Below are 14,396 nucleotides of genomic sequence, written 5' to 3' on the forward strand. Positions count from 1 at the left end.
GATATTTTTAATGGAAAATACATTTATGACTGATCTAAAGTTTTTAGTCATTCATACCAATGCAATGATTAATTTGTGGGGGTGGGGAAACAAAGACGTAGAAACTTTTCATAATTGCAAGAATCTTCAAGGTACAGCTTCATGGCAGTGTAGGCTGATCTAAGTTAGGGCTTCTGTGGGTCTGGCCCCTTCTTCCCTATCTCTGTTGACGAGGTGCTAGCCCTTGTCTTGCAGATCTGCTGGGAGTCAATCACTCAAAGTGCTGATCCAGTTGAGAACTAATCACTTTCTTAAAATTAAGATTTGGTGGTGAACTGGGTGAACAAATTCATTATCCAGTTATATGAACTCCTGCAGTCAATTGCCTGCCTTAGAGAAGACCAAAGTGTGATCGAGGGATGCTCCTACTCATTCATTCTTACTTATTCTCCATGCTACTATATTGCATACTATATTTCCATGCTAAATATTTGGCAGGGGGAAGGTTTGAACGCAAAGGCAGTTTTCCTGGAGGGGCATAATTCAAGCAGAGGACTCAGTTTTGGGCATGTGTGTACAATGTGTGTGTATATTTAAAAATATATATATTTATTTTTTTAACATGAGGTGACTTTTTAGAGGATACTTTTTAGACTTTCAGAGTTATTAAGCTGTTGTGTATGTGTACTTTTGGTCAAAATGAAGCATTGCAATTACTTGTATTTTCTTTTTTTTTTCTTTTTTTTTCTTTGTAAACCAACTCTATAAATATTTGAAAAGAGTTAACACATGTTGCAGATATTTAGTTAACACTCTTTATTGACATGAAATTTAAGAAAGATTTAAAAACATAATATCCAACCAGTATTAAGAGATCATTTTGTGTATTTGTGAATGTTCCAGCTGAAGCTTGTTTCAGCTGAAACATCTGTTCAATTATCTGTGATAGATGTGTGAAGGTTTTTGGAAAAAGCTCTGCTCAATATTTTTAATAGTTAATGCTAAACTTGAAATCATATTTTTAATGTTTTAACATTATGTGTAAAAGTGTTATACCCAGGTCTGGAATCAATGTGATTACTGCTGTTTACAGTTGTTGGGATATCCAATAGATGAGAACCCAGTGCGTCCTGAATAAGCACAGAACAAAAAGATAGAGGCTGTTGCACTCAAATGATAATCTTGGTTAAAGGAATTGGAACAGGGTAGCCAAAACAAATTGCAGCGGGAGTACAAAGAAACAGTGGTATATACTATCCTCTCAAACTCATGTAAATGAGATCTCAGTCTGACCAAAGAATTTTATGGTTAAAGATATTACAATGCATTTAAACTATCCTTGACAGCAAATACAAGATTCATGTAATATAAATTGCCAGTCAGAATGTGTAGTAATGGAAGGCAAAGGCACAATTTTCTGTACTGTTTCTCATATAAGCCAAAATATGCAGTTAATTTTTTGCTGTCTGTTCATTTCTTATTGGTTGCCAGTTACTACTCAAATCTGCTAAATATTTTTGCTCGCTTGCTTTTTCTTACTGCCACTTTTGCAGTATAACTCAGTCTCTGCTATCAGACTAGTGTCACTATTGCATGCTGTGAACAAAAAACATCTTCTGATGAGTATTAATTAAACAGATTTAGTGATGCCTCCTTAAAATAAATTGCAGTTTTGCTTGAAACACATGTATTTACTGAAGAGTCCCAAAAGGAGTTAAAAAAAAAAATTCTTCTGGATTTTAATCCTGATGTATCCCTTCTGATAAATTTAGAGTTAACGATACTGCTTGATGCATGATCACCTCTGAACTGTTCCTATATGTTAACATGTACCATACAGCGATGCCAGGGATCTGAGAACATGGAATGCTGTAGCAGTTTCTCAGATTTTCTCAGGCAGGTAGTCACTGAAGTCCTTAGGAACACACTTCAGCAAGGAACTCCAAACTTGGCATAATAGAGCTTTTACTGGAGGAAGGTTGTTTGTGAATGCTGTTAAGATGCAGACTTAAGTGTGTGGCTCTATCAGAGCTTAAAAAGTGATGGTTAGATTCTGCAGCCCTTAATAACACTAATATGAAGGGAATTCTTTGCTTCAGAAAGCACTTATGAATAGCTACCCTGATGTACAGAGGGAAATGCATATAAGGATGCAGGATGTGACTACAGGTTGTAATACCTGACCTACAGAAAAGATTTGGCTCAAGCATCCTTGGCCTCTGAGCAACATAAAAAGCAGATAGAATTCTCTCCCGCTCATGGCTGTTTTTTGCTACGTATGCTTTGGCTGTTTTGTTCTGAACATATCTGCCAATTATGAAGACACAGCCTAGCAGAGCACGTGGAGTTTTGTTACATAGCCCCCTTTTCTGACCTTTTAATATTTATCAGAAAATAATAATACTTTCTAGTAATATTCAGTATGGCAGAAACATGCTGAAGCAAAGCTACAAAAAATGTTCAATGTAATGTAATATTAAAAAAAAAAAAAAAGCTGTCTAGACAGAGGTACCACACCATTTTCTTTGAGTGAGCTGATGTAGAGCAAGCAAAAAGATTTATGAATATGGGAAAATAGGAATACTTCTAATGAGGCATTAAAGGGATTTAAGATGTGGATGAAGGTACTTACTACTATCAGTGAATAGCACCATATTTATTACAAAAATCTCATTCTGATTTCCTGTAAATTTCAAATTCTGTGATACCACCAGGGTTGGAATGAGAAGTCTTACATTTTTGCTTTGCTATTTCATTTCTCTTAAGGCACAAAACTTTGGCATTGTATGAGGGTAATATTCATATTCTTCATTCTATCTGCTAAGTATCTTTTTGCATAGTTGCAAGTTAATGACCCACCTGAACCTTATGTCTCTAGAAGCAATTTGTTCAGCATTCTACATAAATTGTCATAGCTCAACAGCAACCCCAAAATAAAATTTTGTCAAAATACAATTTTATCGAATGCTGTTGTGAAATTTTACTTTACAACTTTATAACATGTCAAGCTTTACCAAACATTATTATGGTAATAACATTGATGACAATTTGTTCTGAGAATAATAACAGCAATTGAAGCTCACGTATCAGTTACAACTGTTTAGCAACTGTTTTATTATTACTATTATTATTTTATTTTTTATTTTTTAGACCTGACAGGTGACTGACCAAACAACCAAAATAGCTGATGGTTAATCCCATTTAAGTTTATTTTATTTTATTTTTGTTACAAAAGAGTAAACTATAAATCCAGAGAGGCTGCCTTGTTTTCAATAGAACAACTTCAGACTTTTGCTGATGGAGATGAGAGCTGAATCTGGCCAGCATGGGTTATGCAATATACAAAGCAATATTGCTAGGATGGATGAATGCAATGTAGTATTATAACTTAAAATGTCATGTTGCGGCTAAGCATGTGTTGTAAGAGGTGTTCTACTGATATCTACTAAGTGATTGTATTTTGGGGCAGTCGAGACTAGCGGTAGAGATGGGAGAGAGACCCAGTGGGATAGGGTGTACTGGGGACTGAGTCTCAAAACTTTTGAAAAACCAGCATGTTCTACAGAGATCACTGGGAAGTGCTGGCTAATTAACATTTCTGAGAAATCTAATACTGTCCATTTACTGGCTGGTTTTAATAGTGTTTGTTATGCCCCCTATGGGAAAATATTATTTCCAGCCTAGGTACCACATTAGACAGAGAGGAGGGTTTCTTAGAGCTCCAAAAATGGTGTAATACTACTCTTTCCATCCATGAAAGAGGTATTTCTTGGACACTGATTCCCCCAGCCTTTTTGCCAAACTTCTCTCTTAGGCTTAGCTGCAATGATTCAAGGAATTATTTTTCCTTGCTTGATGATTTGTTCAGATTGAGATGCTGCTGCTGCTGCCCTCTAATCATCTGCAGAGCCTGCGAGTGTCCAACAGAACTTATCAGCTTGAGCTTTGCGCTTCATCTGTAACATGCTTGTGCCTCGCTGGTTTGGACCTGCTTCTTTAGGATGTCCTAGGATGCAGAGAACTAGTCCCTGAGGCAGAGTGGCTCTATTACACCTGGGATGATTGCTGAGCTGTTGGAAATGCAGTCTTGTCCCTTGCACTGTGTGTGCTTAGGACAAAGAAAAAAAGAGATATTACTGTAGTTGTCTCACTTGCTGCAGAAATGCAAGAAATGGCACTATTCTTCTGCAGTCTGTCTTTGCTCTTCCCCACACATTGTTGTAAAACCTAAAATGAATAGCACCAGGACTGTAAGTACAATTTAATAATACTCAAAATGATATCGCTGGTGAAACTCACTGCAATCAGAGACTGCAGTCTGAGATGGAGTGGACTCCTCAAACAATACATGCTTAGAGGAAGTTTAAATTTAAACGTTTTGATCATGGTGAAAAGTCTTGTCTCCCCCCACCGCTGTGATTTTTGACTATGAAAATGTACTAAAGAGAGATATATTGGTGACCTCTTCTAGCATCCACTTTCCCCATCTAACTAATGTTTTCATATCCAATCCTAGTAGAAAATGGCTCATTATTCTTTGTAACCTTCAAAACAATTTTTGAGCATTGTTGTATGCTGAGTCACCCAAACTGCGATCTTTTGGCCCAAAAGAGAAATGGCTTTCAGAAGCAGGCATGGAGTATGCTCTGCTTCAAATGTGCTCCTATTTACTCCTGTTGACAGCTACAAAAAATAAAACAATTTCCCTCATACTGTGCAAGAAGAGAAGTGTATTTTCTCAAGTAACCAGAGTGTTTGGACACATGCCAAAACAGCACCATTAGCTTTTGGTTGGCTGGTTGGTGAAGACAAAATTATTTTAGGCCCTTAATTCTCAAAAATAAAATATATTAAAAATCTTTTCTTAGTGCTGACTTTAACCTGGATTTTTCTTCCCTTTAATCAGTGCTTGCAATTTCCAAATTAATTTTCATCTTTTCCCCTTGCCAATAAACCTCTGAGCCAGACTTGAGTGTGCTCTGTTGTCAGGTCATAACCTTTAATTGTGCCTATCTGAACAGCTCTGTTAATGTAGTGAAGCTGTGCCAAATTGCATCATCTGATAGCCTAACCTGATATTCTCATTAAAACATCAGAGGGAAGGCAATTGTCTCATAATCTGTATTATTTGTTATAATATAACCACCAGGTGATAACAAAACCTGAAGACAGAGAATCTGTAGTGGTCAGATTATAAACTAATGACTGCTCTTGAGTCCCCTTTACTCTCTAGATGCAAGGTGGGGTATGGCAGAAATCAGGTGTGGTGTGAGCACCCGCACAGTCACCATAGCCTGGCATTCAGCAGTAAGGATCCTCTCCACCACTAAGCGAACAAGCTGCTAGCCAATTGTGAGTCAACTTGTCATTCAGGTGCCTCCTCTGATTAAGGTGTGTCAGAGGCCTGTACTCTATCCAAGGATGAGTACAGTGAGTATATTGCTTACTGTGCCTTTTTTGTCTATGCAGTTAATTGAAGGAGAGCTGACAGCAAGAAATAGGAGGTCAGGTGCTGGGAAGAAAGAAGGGCCTAAAACTCCTCCTGTTAGTTTTGTCAGCTATAATGGCCATAAGAATGACCATATTGTTTGAGACTGAGTCCATCTAAAGCAGCATGCTGTATCTAACAGTAGCAACATGAAAATTTTTAGGAAAGAATAAGAACAGGACAGGCATTTATGATACTTTTACTCTAATATTCTCCCAGACTCCAGCTATTTTCAGGTGATTTTCCCTGCTTGATATAGTTTGTCTTTCTAGTAACCTTCAGTGAAGCTCTCTTCCAATTCTTGTCCATTTTTTTTCTTTAACACTTGTAAAATTCTTGCATACACAAAGTTTTTTGTGAAGACAGAGGCATTAGCTACTGCATGAAGATCTGTGTCCTATTGTTGGCTTTGAACCTGCCTCCCATTAACTTCACCTGATGTCCTTTACCATTCCACTGTTTTTCAGTTTGGTATCCTAACCCCTCTTTTCATTAGGTTCATTTTTCCATCTTGTTTTCCTTGAGATTGAATTTGCTGGAACGGGGGCTCAATCTCCATTTCATTAATTCCTCTACTGGTAACATGCCTGTTATCCAGTCTAAAGATTGACTTCCATGCTCTTGCTGCTTCATCTGGAAAACTGGTTAGAACATAAATCTCTGTGAAGATTAGTGTTTCATTCCCTCAAGAGGAATTACATTCTGCCCTTTTAAATATTAACTCTTTGGCCTCAAGAACTTTGTTGATTTTATTATTAATAATCAAGTTTGATTATGATGTATTTTACAGAAGATTGGCTTATATTGCTAGCTAATTTGGCACTAAATGTAATGAGGCCAGCTGATTATGTGTTTTTCCATTGACCTTGCCAAAATACAAGAGGTGGTAGAGTAGACACACTCCTCCTTCTTTTTCTGGGAAGTCTGATTTGGGTGTTTTTTTTCTTTTTTTCCTTTTGCATTTTATTATTATTTTTTTGATATCCTTCAGTCTCAGAAGATGTATTTAAAGTGTGATTTGCTCTGGTAGCAAGAAATTTGAGTCATTGACATAGGAGAGACTTGCTGATGAAGTTAGTCTAAACAAATAGGGAAGATTTTGCTCTGCTGTTTGAAAGTCGCACTTTTTATACCGTAGTAATGAATCACCATAGATAAATACATAGAAAATAACCAGGAAAATACACTAATTTTAAAATTCAAAATATATATTTAGATGTTTTCAGAAAAAATTTACAAATATGTCATGACTGCCATTCATTTTTGTCTACCTCTATATTGGTTCTGCAGTGAATACTGCAATAATGCTGAGTTCTGTGCCTTTTCTGTATTTGGCAGACTTAACAACCTATTCTACATTTGCGCTTGAGTGCAACAGCTCATTTTCATTCTGTAGCATGTTGTTAAAAGTTCCCATCATGTTCAAGGAAAGCATGCCTGTATTTGTAGGCTTCCTGTATCATCTTCTGTTCAGAGACACTTTCTGTCTATATGTGAGTTGGGAGAATTTGGTTGGAAAGGTAGGCATGCTGTGAAGAAACACTTGCAAAGGATTTGCAAAGTCAACTGTTTCATTCCACAATGCTTTATCTAAGGAATTAAGGTTAGATAGTTTCTTTTAAAGCATTTTGACCAGAGCTTTCATTCCAAGTTGTTCTGTTCTTTGCTTATGTACACTAGCATATTCTTTAACTGTTTATGTTTGGAGGTGGGAGTAAGAAAATAAAATAAACAGGACATTAACACTGTCACTGTTGGCAGAAATGAAGAAAGCGAAAGACAAACTGTCAAAATGTGTAAACTACTGCAGCTTTGCTTAAGATCTGAAATTTAGACTTGAGCATGTCTGCTTAGCGTATTGTTGAGCAGCTAAAAATAAACCAAACTATGTGAACTACATGGAGTTTAGCTTTGCTGTGCCTGAACAGACCTGTGCTCTGCATCTTTAGGCTTGTGCTGCATAAGACTGGCTGTCTTTCAGGAGTGAGACTTCTTACTGGAGCTGTTGGTGTTCACTGTTAATTATTTTTAATACAGTTACAGTAGAATCTGCAGTCATTAATGAGGATTATGGTAGGCACTGTACAGCCATACAGTAAGGATAGTCTGTACCCCAGAGAAGTAATGAAAAGGAAAAGCTAAGGAAAAGGTAAAATGACTACTGTTTTGGAAGGAAAATGGGAGAGATCATGAGATGCATGGTATGGCTATTGGCTGTGAACTTACTGATCTGCTCCACCCTTTATCTGTTTACTATAGTATCTAAGCACCTCATAGTCTCTAGCATATTTATCTTCACAACCCTCTTTTGGCAGAGGGAGGTTCCATTATCTTCATTTAACCAGTGACAGACAGAAAGTAAGTTATTTGCCCATAAACATACAGATAACACGAGCAGGGACTTGCTCTGCATGGACATCTTGGTTCACACCACCCTGACTAGTACCCCACCATTCCTTTCTGTAATGTAACTGACATACATTTAGGTATTCATGCTTTATAAATTGTTTTTGCATCTTGGATGTGAAATGGTAAAATCAGCAAAATGCTAATCCTCGCACAGATTGAGGCCCAATACTTTCAGCACAAAACATAGATGCTTTCACAGTCACAATCTGAATCTGGTCATGCAGTATCATTCCATCATGAGATATCCATGCAGGGGGCCAAAAGCTCATTATTTGGCTCAGCTTTTGTAAAACGTATGTGACCAGAGCCATGTGATAGTAAGAAGTAATTGAGCTTTATTTGCATTATCACACCACATTGTTATTTGCCTAAATTTCAGGGGTGGTATCAGGAGACTAGCTGTTAATTCTGAGCAATTGAATTTGAAGATGTGACAGACCCACCTGGTGACTGAATTAATGGGAAGATGATTACTTTTACTGAGCTATCGGGAACTGACTCCTTCTCTAAAAACTGTCTCGTTGCTTACCTGGTGTAGCTGGTATCGCACATGTCAGCAAAAGATGACTGGCTATACTAACTGAAGCCATTACAAACTTGCTCTCTGGATATGTTTGCTATTTTTCTGTCTATTTAATGATCACAGAAGGATAAAATGCCAAATGCCCAGATAGTTTGCCTTTGTAGGAAGGAAGTTTACATGCTTCAGGTTTTTAGTTTATACCTTTCCACTTCCTATATATATTTAAAAAAAAATCATAAGAAACTTCAGCATTCCCTTGGGCTGGGGGATAATATAAAAATTAGATAGTAGTTAATCATTTCTGTTCAGGTTCTTTCTGCCCATCAGTGTTACTTTCTTCTTCATAATGGCATACACAGCAAAAATTTATTTCTTTGGACAAGTATTTTAAAATAATTATTTACCAAAAGGGTTATATTTTTTTGATATGGTATGAGTAATGAGTTATTTCATCATGAGGAAATCGTGAGAAAGACTTTCCAAAATGCAGCATTCAACAATGAATTTTGTAGGAGCAGAGTTGCTAGCAGCAATATGTTAACGTCATAAAAAAGCCTGAGACTCTACCAGTGTGTAATTATTTTTATACTTTTTGCTGTCTTGACTGTGACTAAAAATATAATGCCTTTAGGAGAGTACGATGCTGTAGATCATATTAGAGGTGTCTACACAAACTGTTGAGAACACATCATCTTCAGGACGACACATGACACGTGTTATCTGAATGAGGTGAAGTAGGAGTTAAGTGGCCTGACAAAATAATGGCACCATGAGAAATCCTTGAGTTAGACATGCAGTACTCCACCTTTTACATGGCATGCTTTTATGGAGCAACAGGACTTCTTCACAAACTCCTGTTTACACAGAGAAGGCTTCATAGTACGTCTCCATGATCTATGAGCTGTCCCTGCAAGAACCAGAGTTGAGAAATTGTGTACTAGACAAAGATTAATAAAGTACGATAGTTGTGCTATAGTAGTTCAAAAATATTCCATGTTATAGTTGTAAAATTGTAACTGCCAAAGTGGGTGAAAAATATGGATCTGCCCCTAACTTTAGAACGTCAGATTTTTCAGTTGAAATCTGACTTCTAGAAACCTAAAATCAGTGGCAAATCTAAATTTTCAGTCAGAGACCTTCTCTGCTTTGTCTAGCTATTATGCTTGTCTAGCCAGGTTTCAGAACATTTAGATTTTAACTAAAGAACTCACTTTTTCAGTTTTCACTAGTCAAAATATAATCGATAAGAATATATACTTTATTTTCATATATATGAGAGCTTTATAGTTCTAATAAAAAATTTTCTGCTACAGCCTTGATGATGATAACTTTATAATAAATCTTAAATTTGCAGTTGATACAGATAATAAGCTATTTTATTGTTAAATCATGAAAGATAGAAAAAGTATCCCTTAAAAAAAAGTCTCCCTTCGTGTGCTGACTGAAAAGCAAAACAGGCCTTCCAGATTTTCTTTCATTTGACTTTAATGCTGAGTTTTTCTATTAAAATGGGAAGGCCCAAAACACCTTTACAAAATAAAAAAGAAGTCAAGCTAAAAATATACCCTGAATGATTCAGAACCAATGTATTGAAAAAACTTCCACTCCTGAAACTTAATTAAGAACTCTGTTGTACAGAATATAGATTTGACAAAAAAGGATCAGGAGAGCAACAAATCTGTTTGTCATCAGCATAACAATACTTAAAGTCATTTGAGTAATATAATCAGGCAGTGCAATGATATAGACATAGAACAATGCAGGGCCAAGAATAAAATCCCATGAGACATCAGCTGTAAGTGAAAAAGGACTTGATTAAGGGCTGCTGTATTAAATAACATCTGAATGATAAGACAAAAATAATATTAGCCAGTGCAACATGTAGCTGTAGTGATGCATCTAGAGGGGAGTCAATGAGCAAGTGATTGGGAGTACTCAAAATAGAAGATTGACAGCATTTTGTAAGAGCAAATATTAAACTGCATTCACAAAAACATGTACCTTGATTATCTCAGCTGATTAACCAAATTACACTGTTTGGTAAATGTCTCCAGTAGATAGTCATAAATCCACACTGTCAATGAGAAAAACAAGTTTTAACTTTTGGTGATGTTTGCAATAGAATAAGCCCTCCGGGAACAAGTGAGTTGAACATATCTTCACTGGTGATCATAATAATAAAGACAAAAAGGTCATGCAAAAGGACAACTGCAACTGCTGCAGATAAAGGCTTGAAAAGTAGAACAAAGAGCCTTTAACAGAGAAGATTAGCGGGCACAGGATTTTATTTTGATAGCTCAGTAGAAGAGTAGGTAGCTGATTTACTCCCTGAGATGACATGAGACTGATTTTTTTTGTTGTTGTATTTTTGTTGCACAGAAGTATTGGTGAGATGCATTTATTGTAAATTTCTTTGATGAATTTTTAAGGTTAGGAAAATACAGGAAGATATGGGAAACATGGTTCTTGTAATCCTTAACTAAATATTCAGCAGTCTGTTGTTCTGCACTTTTTGTTTACCATTGAACAACAATTACCTGTTCCTCTTTTCCTACTTTTATTGACTTTGCATTTGTCTTTATTAAAATGATCTCAGTTTCCTACCATGGAGTGATTTTTAAATGTTAGCTGTGACTCCACAGCATTTGATATTACTTCATGAACAGTACTACTTTCCAACATATTTCTGCTCTAATATACAAAGGTCATATTCTTCATCTGGTCTCCTCTCTTAATTTATCTGACTGATTTTCTTTGCAATCTGTTTAAGTCATATGAGCCTGAGCTGGAAATGAGCAATTAGATCATACTGTCCCTCTTCTTGCCAATGTGGAGTATAGTCCCCCAGATGGACAAATTTGATTTTAGCCAAAATCTAAGAAGAAGCCTCACGATCTTCACTGACTGAAATTTAAACTCTCATCTGTTATTAATACATTTTCAGCAAAAGATTACCAGAACATCTGCTCATGCCTGGTAAAATTTTACTTCCTTCTCTTAAAGCCAATTTCCCTTGCGTACTGATGAGACATACATTCAACAACTCATTCTGCTGTTTAAAATAACATTGTTCCACTGCAGAAATGTTAACTGAAAGTAATGTAGTGATCTTTGTGGTTCATGTTGCAGCTATAAGGGAAATAAGAGGAAAATGTTACCATAAGAAAGGGGTATTTCAATCTAACTTTTTAATCAGGAAGCATCGTATAACATTCAACAAAAGTGTGTTTGGTGTTTACAGGAAGTTCTAAGCATGTATACACTTTGGAAAAATTAAATATTGTTTTTAAAATGTTGATATCAATAGGATATGATACAATTTTAGTTGGAAATAGCTTCATATAAATTGTATGCTAAACAGAAAAATATCATTGTGACTTGAGAGAATAGACTTTTCTGAGGTAAAGTCAAAAGTGCTACAATAGTCTTTCAGATTTATACATATATGGACAGATACCTCATATTTTTCTGTTTAAAACTTTCCTTAACTCAAAGCTTTTGACAAAAACAAAACAAAAAACCCCCCAACAACAACAACAACAAAACCTTTTTTGGAGTCAACTTCCCACAGAATTTAAGTTTGAGAATTTGACAGTATGAGTTTCCATGGCTATGACCTATATTCCCATTTTGGTAGACTTGTGCTACTTGGTGATTACAGTGACATTAAGCTGTACGTGCATTAATATGCTTTCTTTAGTCCTCTGCAAATGTTTATATGTGTACCAGGCAATTACTTCCAGGTCAACCACATGAGTTTTGTATTTAAGCCAAATGTGTAACCTGGTTATGCTCCTTATCAAGTTAGGCTCGCTGCCTCAGTTTCTTCTGTTTCACAGCTTTTACGTAGTGAGTGCTCTTCCTCTGTGCTTCTCCTCTACTGTACTCTCATGCCTGTAGCTACTGCTCCTTGACTCTGTAACTGATGGTTTTCAGAAGTTTATGTGCCTCCAGTCCCTCCATCTCATCTGATCCCCGCTCATGTTGCAGGGGGAGGACAGTGGTTCGGACTCCCCAACAGAGAGGTGATGCTTGCCAAAATCTAGGAGCGTATGTGGAGGTTTATTCTCCCCTAAGGGAGGGATCTCTCCTGATCCTTACACACATATGGGTGGGAAAATGCAAAGTGTCAGTATGCCCTAGCACCAAAACCCCAGCATGTGCACTGCTTCACAAAGATCATTGGTCTTAGCAGTCCTTCCCTGGCTCTAGCCCAAGCCTTTGCAGTCTCCTCCTGCCGCTTCCATATCTTTCCCCCAGATCTATCCTCCTGTCCCCTGTCTACTCTCCATCCCAACTTTTTACCCCTTTTGTCACAGTAAACATCCATATGTGTAATTTACTGTTCTTTTTAGATAATTTGAGTTCATTGAGGAAAAAGTCTGTATCAACACGTCTGTATTTCATTTTCCTACTTCTGTCAGGGATTCTGCTTTCCAATCTTAGAAGGCCTGTGTATGGCTCAGGTTTACCTCTGAACAGCTCAGCTCACCTGAGAACTGACTGTGCAGAGGCCATCTTGTGTAGTCTTCTGCCTCTGCACAGTTATTTTTATAAGCATTGGACTCATGTGACTCTTTAGAAGTTAAATCTGAATATCAGGGCCAGTACTGCAACTGCAGACACTTCATGTAGTAAATGCTGGGTCTGATCCCCTTTAAGAAACTACTAATCCAATGAAGTACTAAGAAAATATTTAAGCAGGATAGAAAATGGGTGCCTAAGGGCAAAATCCAGAGCAGAAGAAAAGTTTTCTGTTTGCTGGCCCAAATAGTCACAAAAACCCACCAATAAACTGGGATAACATGCAAAATATCTGAGAGTGGAAGCTGTAGCTCAGGGGTTTCTGGTTCACATGATTCCAAAATCAGCTATAACCTGGTCTTGTGTCCTTATGGTGCGCACATAGCAGCACTGTAGTGCAGGTTGATAAAAGAATTCTAGAGCATTAGAAGAGTCAGCTTTTAAAGAAAAAGTCATTTTTAGTCCCAGTTGTAACAGAAATTTTTTCTTCACTCTCTTTACCTACTACTGTTGCATGATTTAGTTGGAAATGTTATTGCTGAAGTATTCCTATTCAATAATATTGAAATATATATTTCACTGTTTTATATTTCAGAATAAGACCCAAGGATTGAGCTTTGTGCGCATACATGCACCTTGGCATGTACTTAGTCGAGAAGCAGAACTCCTTAAAATAAAAATGCCCACTAAAAAGGTAAGGCTTATTCTTTCACATTACTAATTATTTTAACATGATTTAATTCAGAATTGGATATAAGGTCGGGATTTCAAAAGCGATTTTTGGTGTGAGCTAGGTGCCAAATTCCTGTTAGTCTGCTTTGAATTTTGGCTTTATTTTGCATCTAACAATTTTTCATGAGGCCAAATTATGCTCTGGAATTATTACCTGCCAGTTACATATATTATTAATTGCTAAAAATAATGCTTGTATTAAATCAGTGCTGAAAGACCCTAGCTTTGCACCCATAATGTTGTGCAAATGAAGACAGGTAAATGCCTGATTGAGGTCTGACTATCTAAATATACAGAAATTTGTTGCAGGGATAAGTGACATTGACAGTGCTCTTGGTCTTTCCAGCTTTCCTCCTGTAGCAGATTTTGGATATTTTGATATTTTGTTAAAAAATGGGTATTTTGATATTTTGTTAAAAAGGTGTTCTAATTTTACTGTGCGATATTGGAAGAGTTCTGTGGTTTGTGGTGTGTGGGTACATGTGAGAAATAGATGTCTGTGGACCCTTCATGGTAGATTTTCTATTAGACCGTTGTCTACACATATGGGAGGACATGGTGGTTCAGGTGATCTCTTCCGCTCTCTGATCACAGGACTAGTGCTAATTATATTAAATGGTGTCCATATTGATATCAGTAGAATTTTCCAGTCAAATTAATTTGATTTAACTTAATGACAAAAAGTCTGGAAAAGATCAGACAGATGGATTGTAAAAGAAGAGGAAAACCAAATACCCCAAA

General features: G+C 36.7%; 1 protein-coding gene across 1 annotated transcript in view; it reads left to right on the forward strand.

Moving 5' to 3' along the window:
* ANO2 (anoctamin 2) overlaps positions 1 to 14,396 on the forward strand; it is a 194,667-nt gene that overhangs the window by 20,759 nt on the left and 159,512 nt on the right. The window contains exon 8 of the mRNA XM_026081614.1: positions 13,519 to 13,617. Within this exon, the coding sequence (XP_025937399.1) occupies positions 13,519 to 13,617 (99 nt within the window). The remainder of the gene's footprint in view (positions 1 to 13,518; positions 13,618 to 14,396) is intronic.

The sequence above is a fragment of the Apteryx rowi genome, unplaced genomic scaffold, assembly GCF_003343035.1.
Source record: "Apteryx rowi isolate R43461 unplaced genomic scaffold, aptRow1 scaffold_556, whole genome shotgun sequence".
Taxonomy (NCBI): Eukaryota; Metazoa; Chordata; class Aves; order Apterygiformes; family Apterygidae; genus Apteryx; species Apteryx rowi.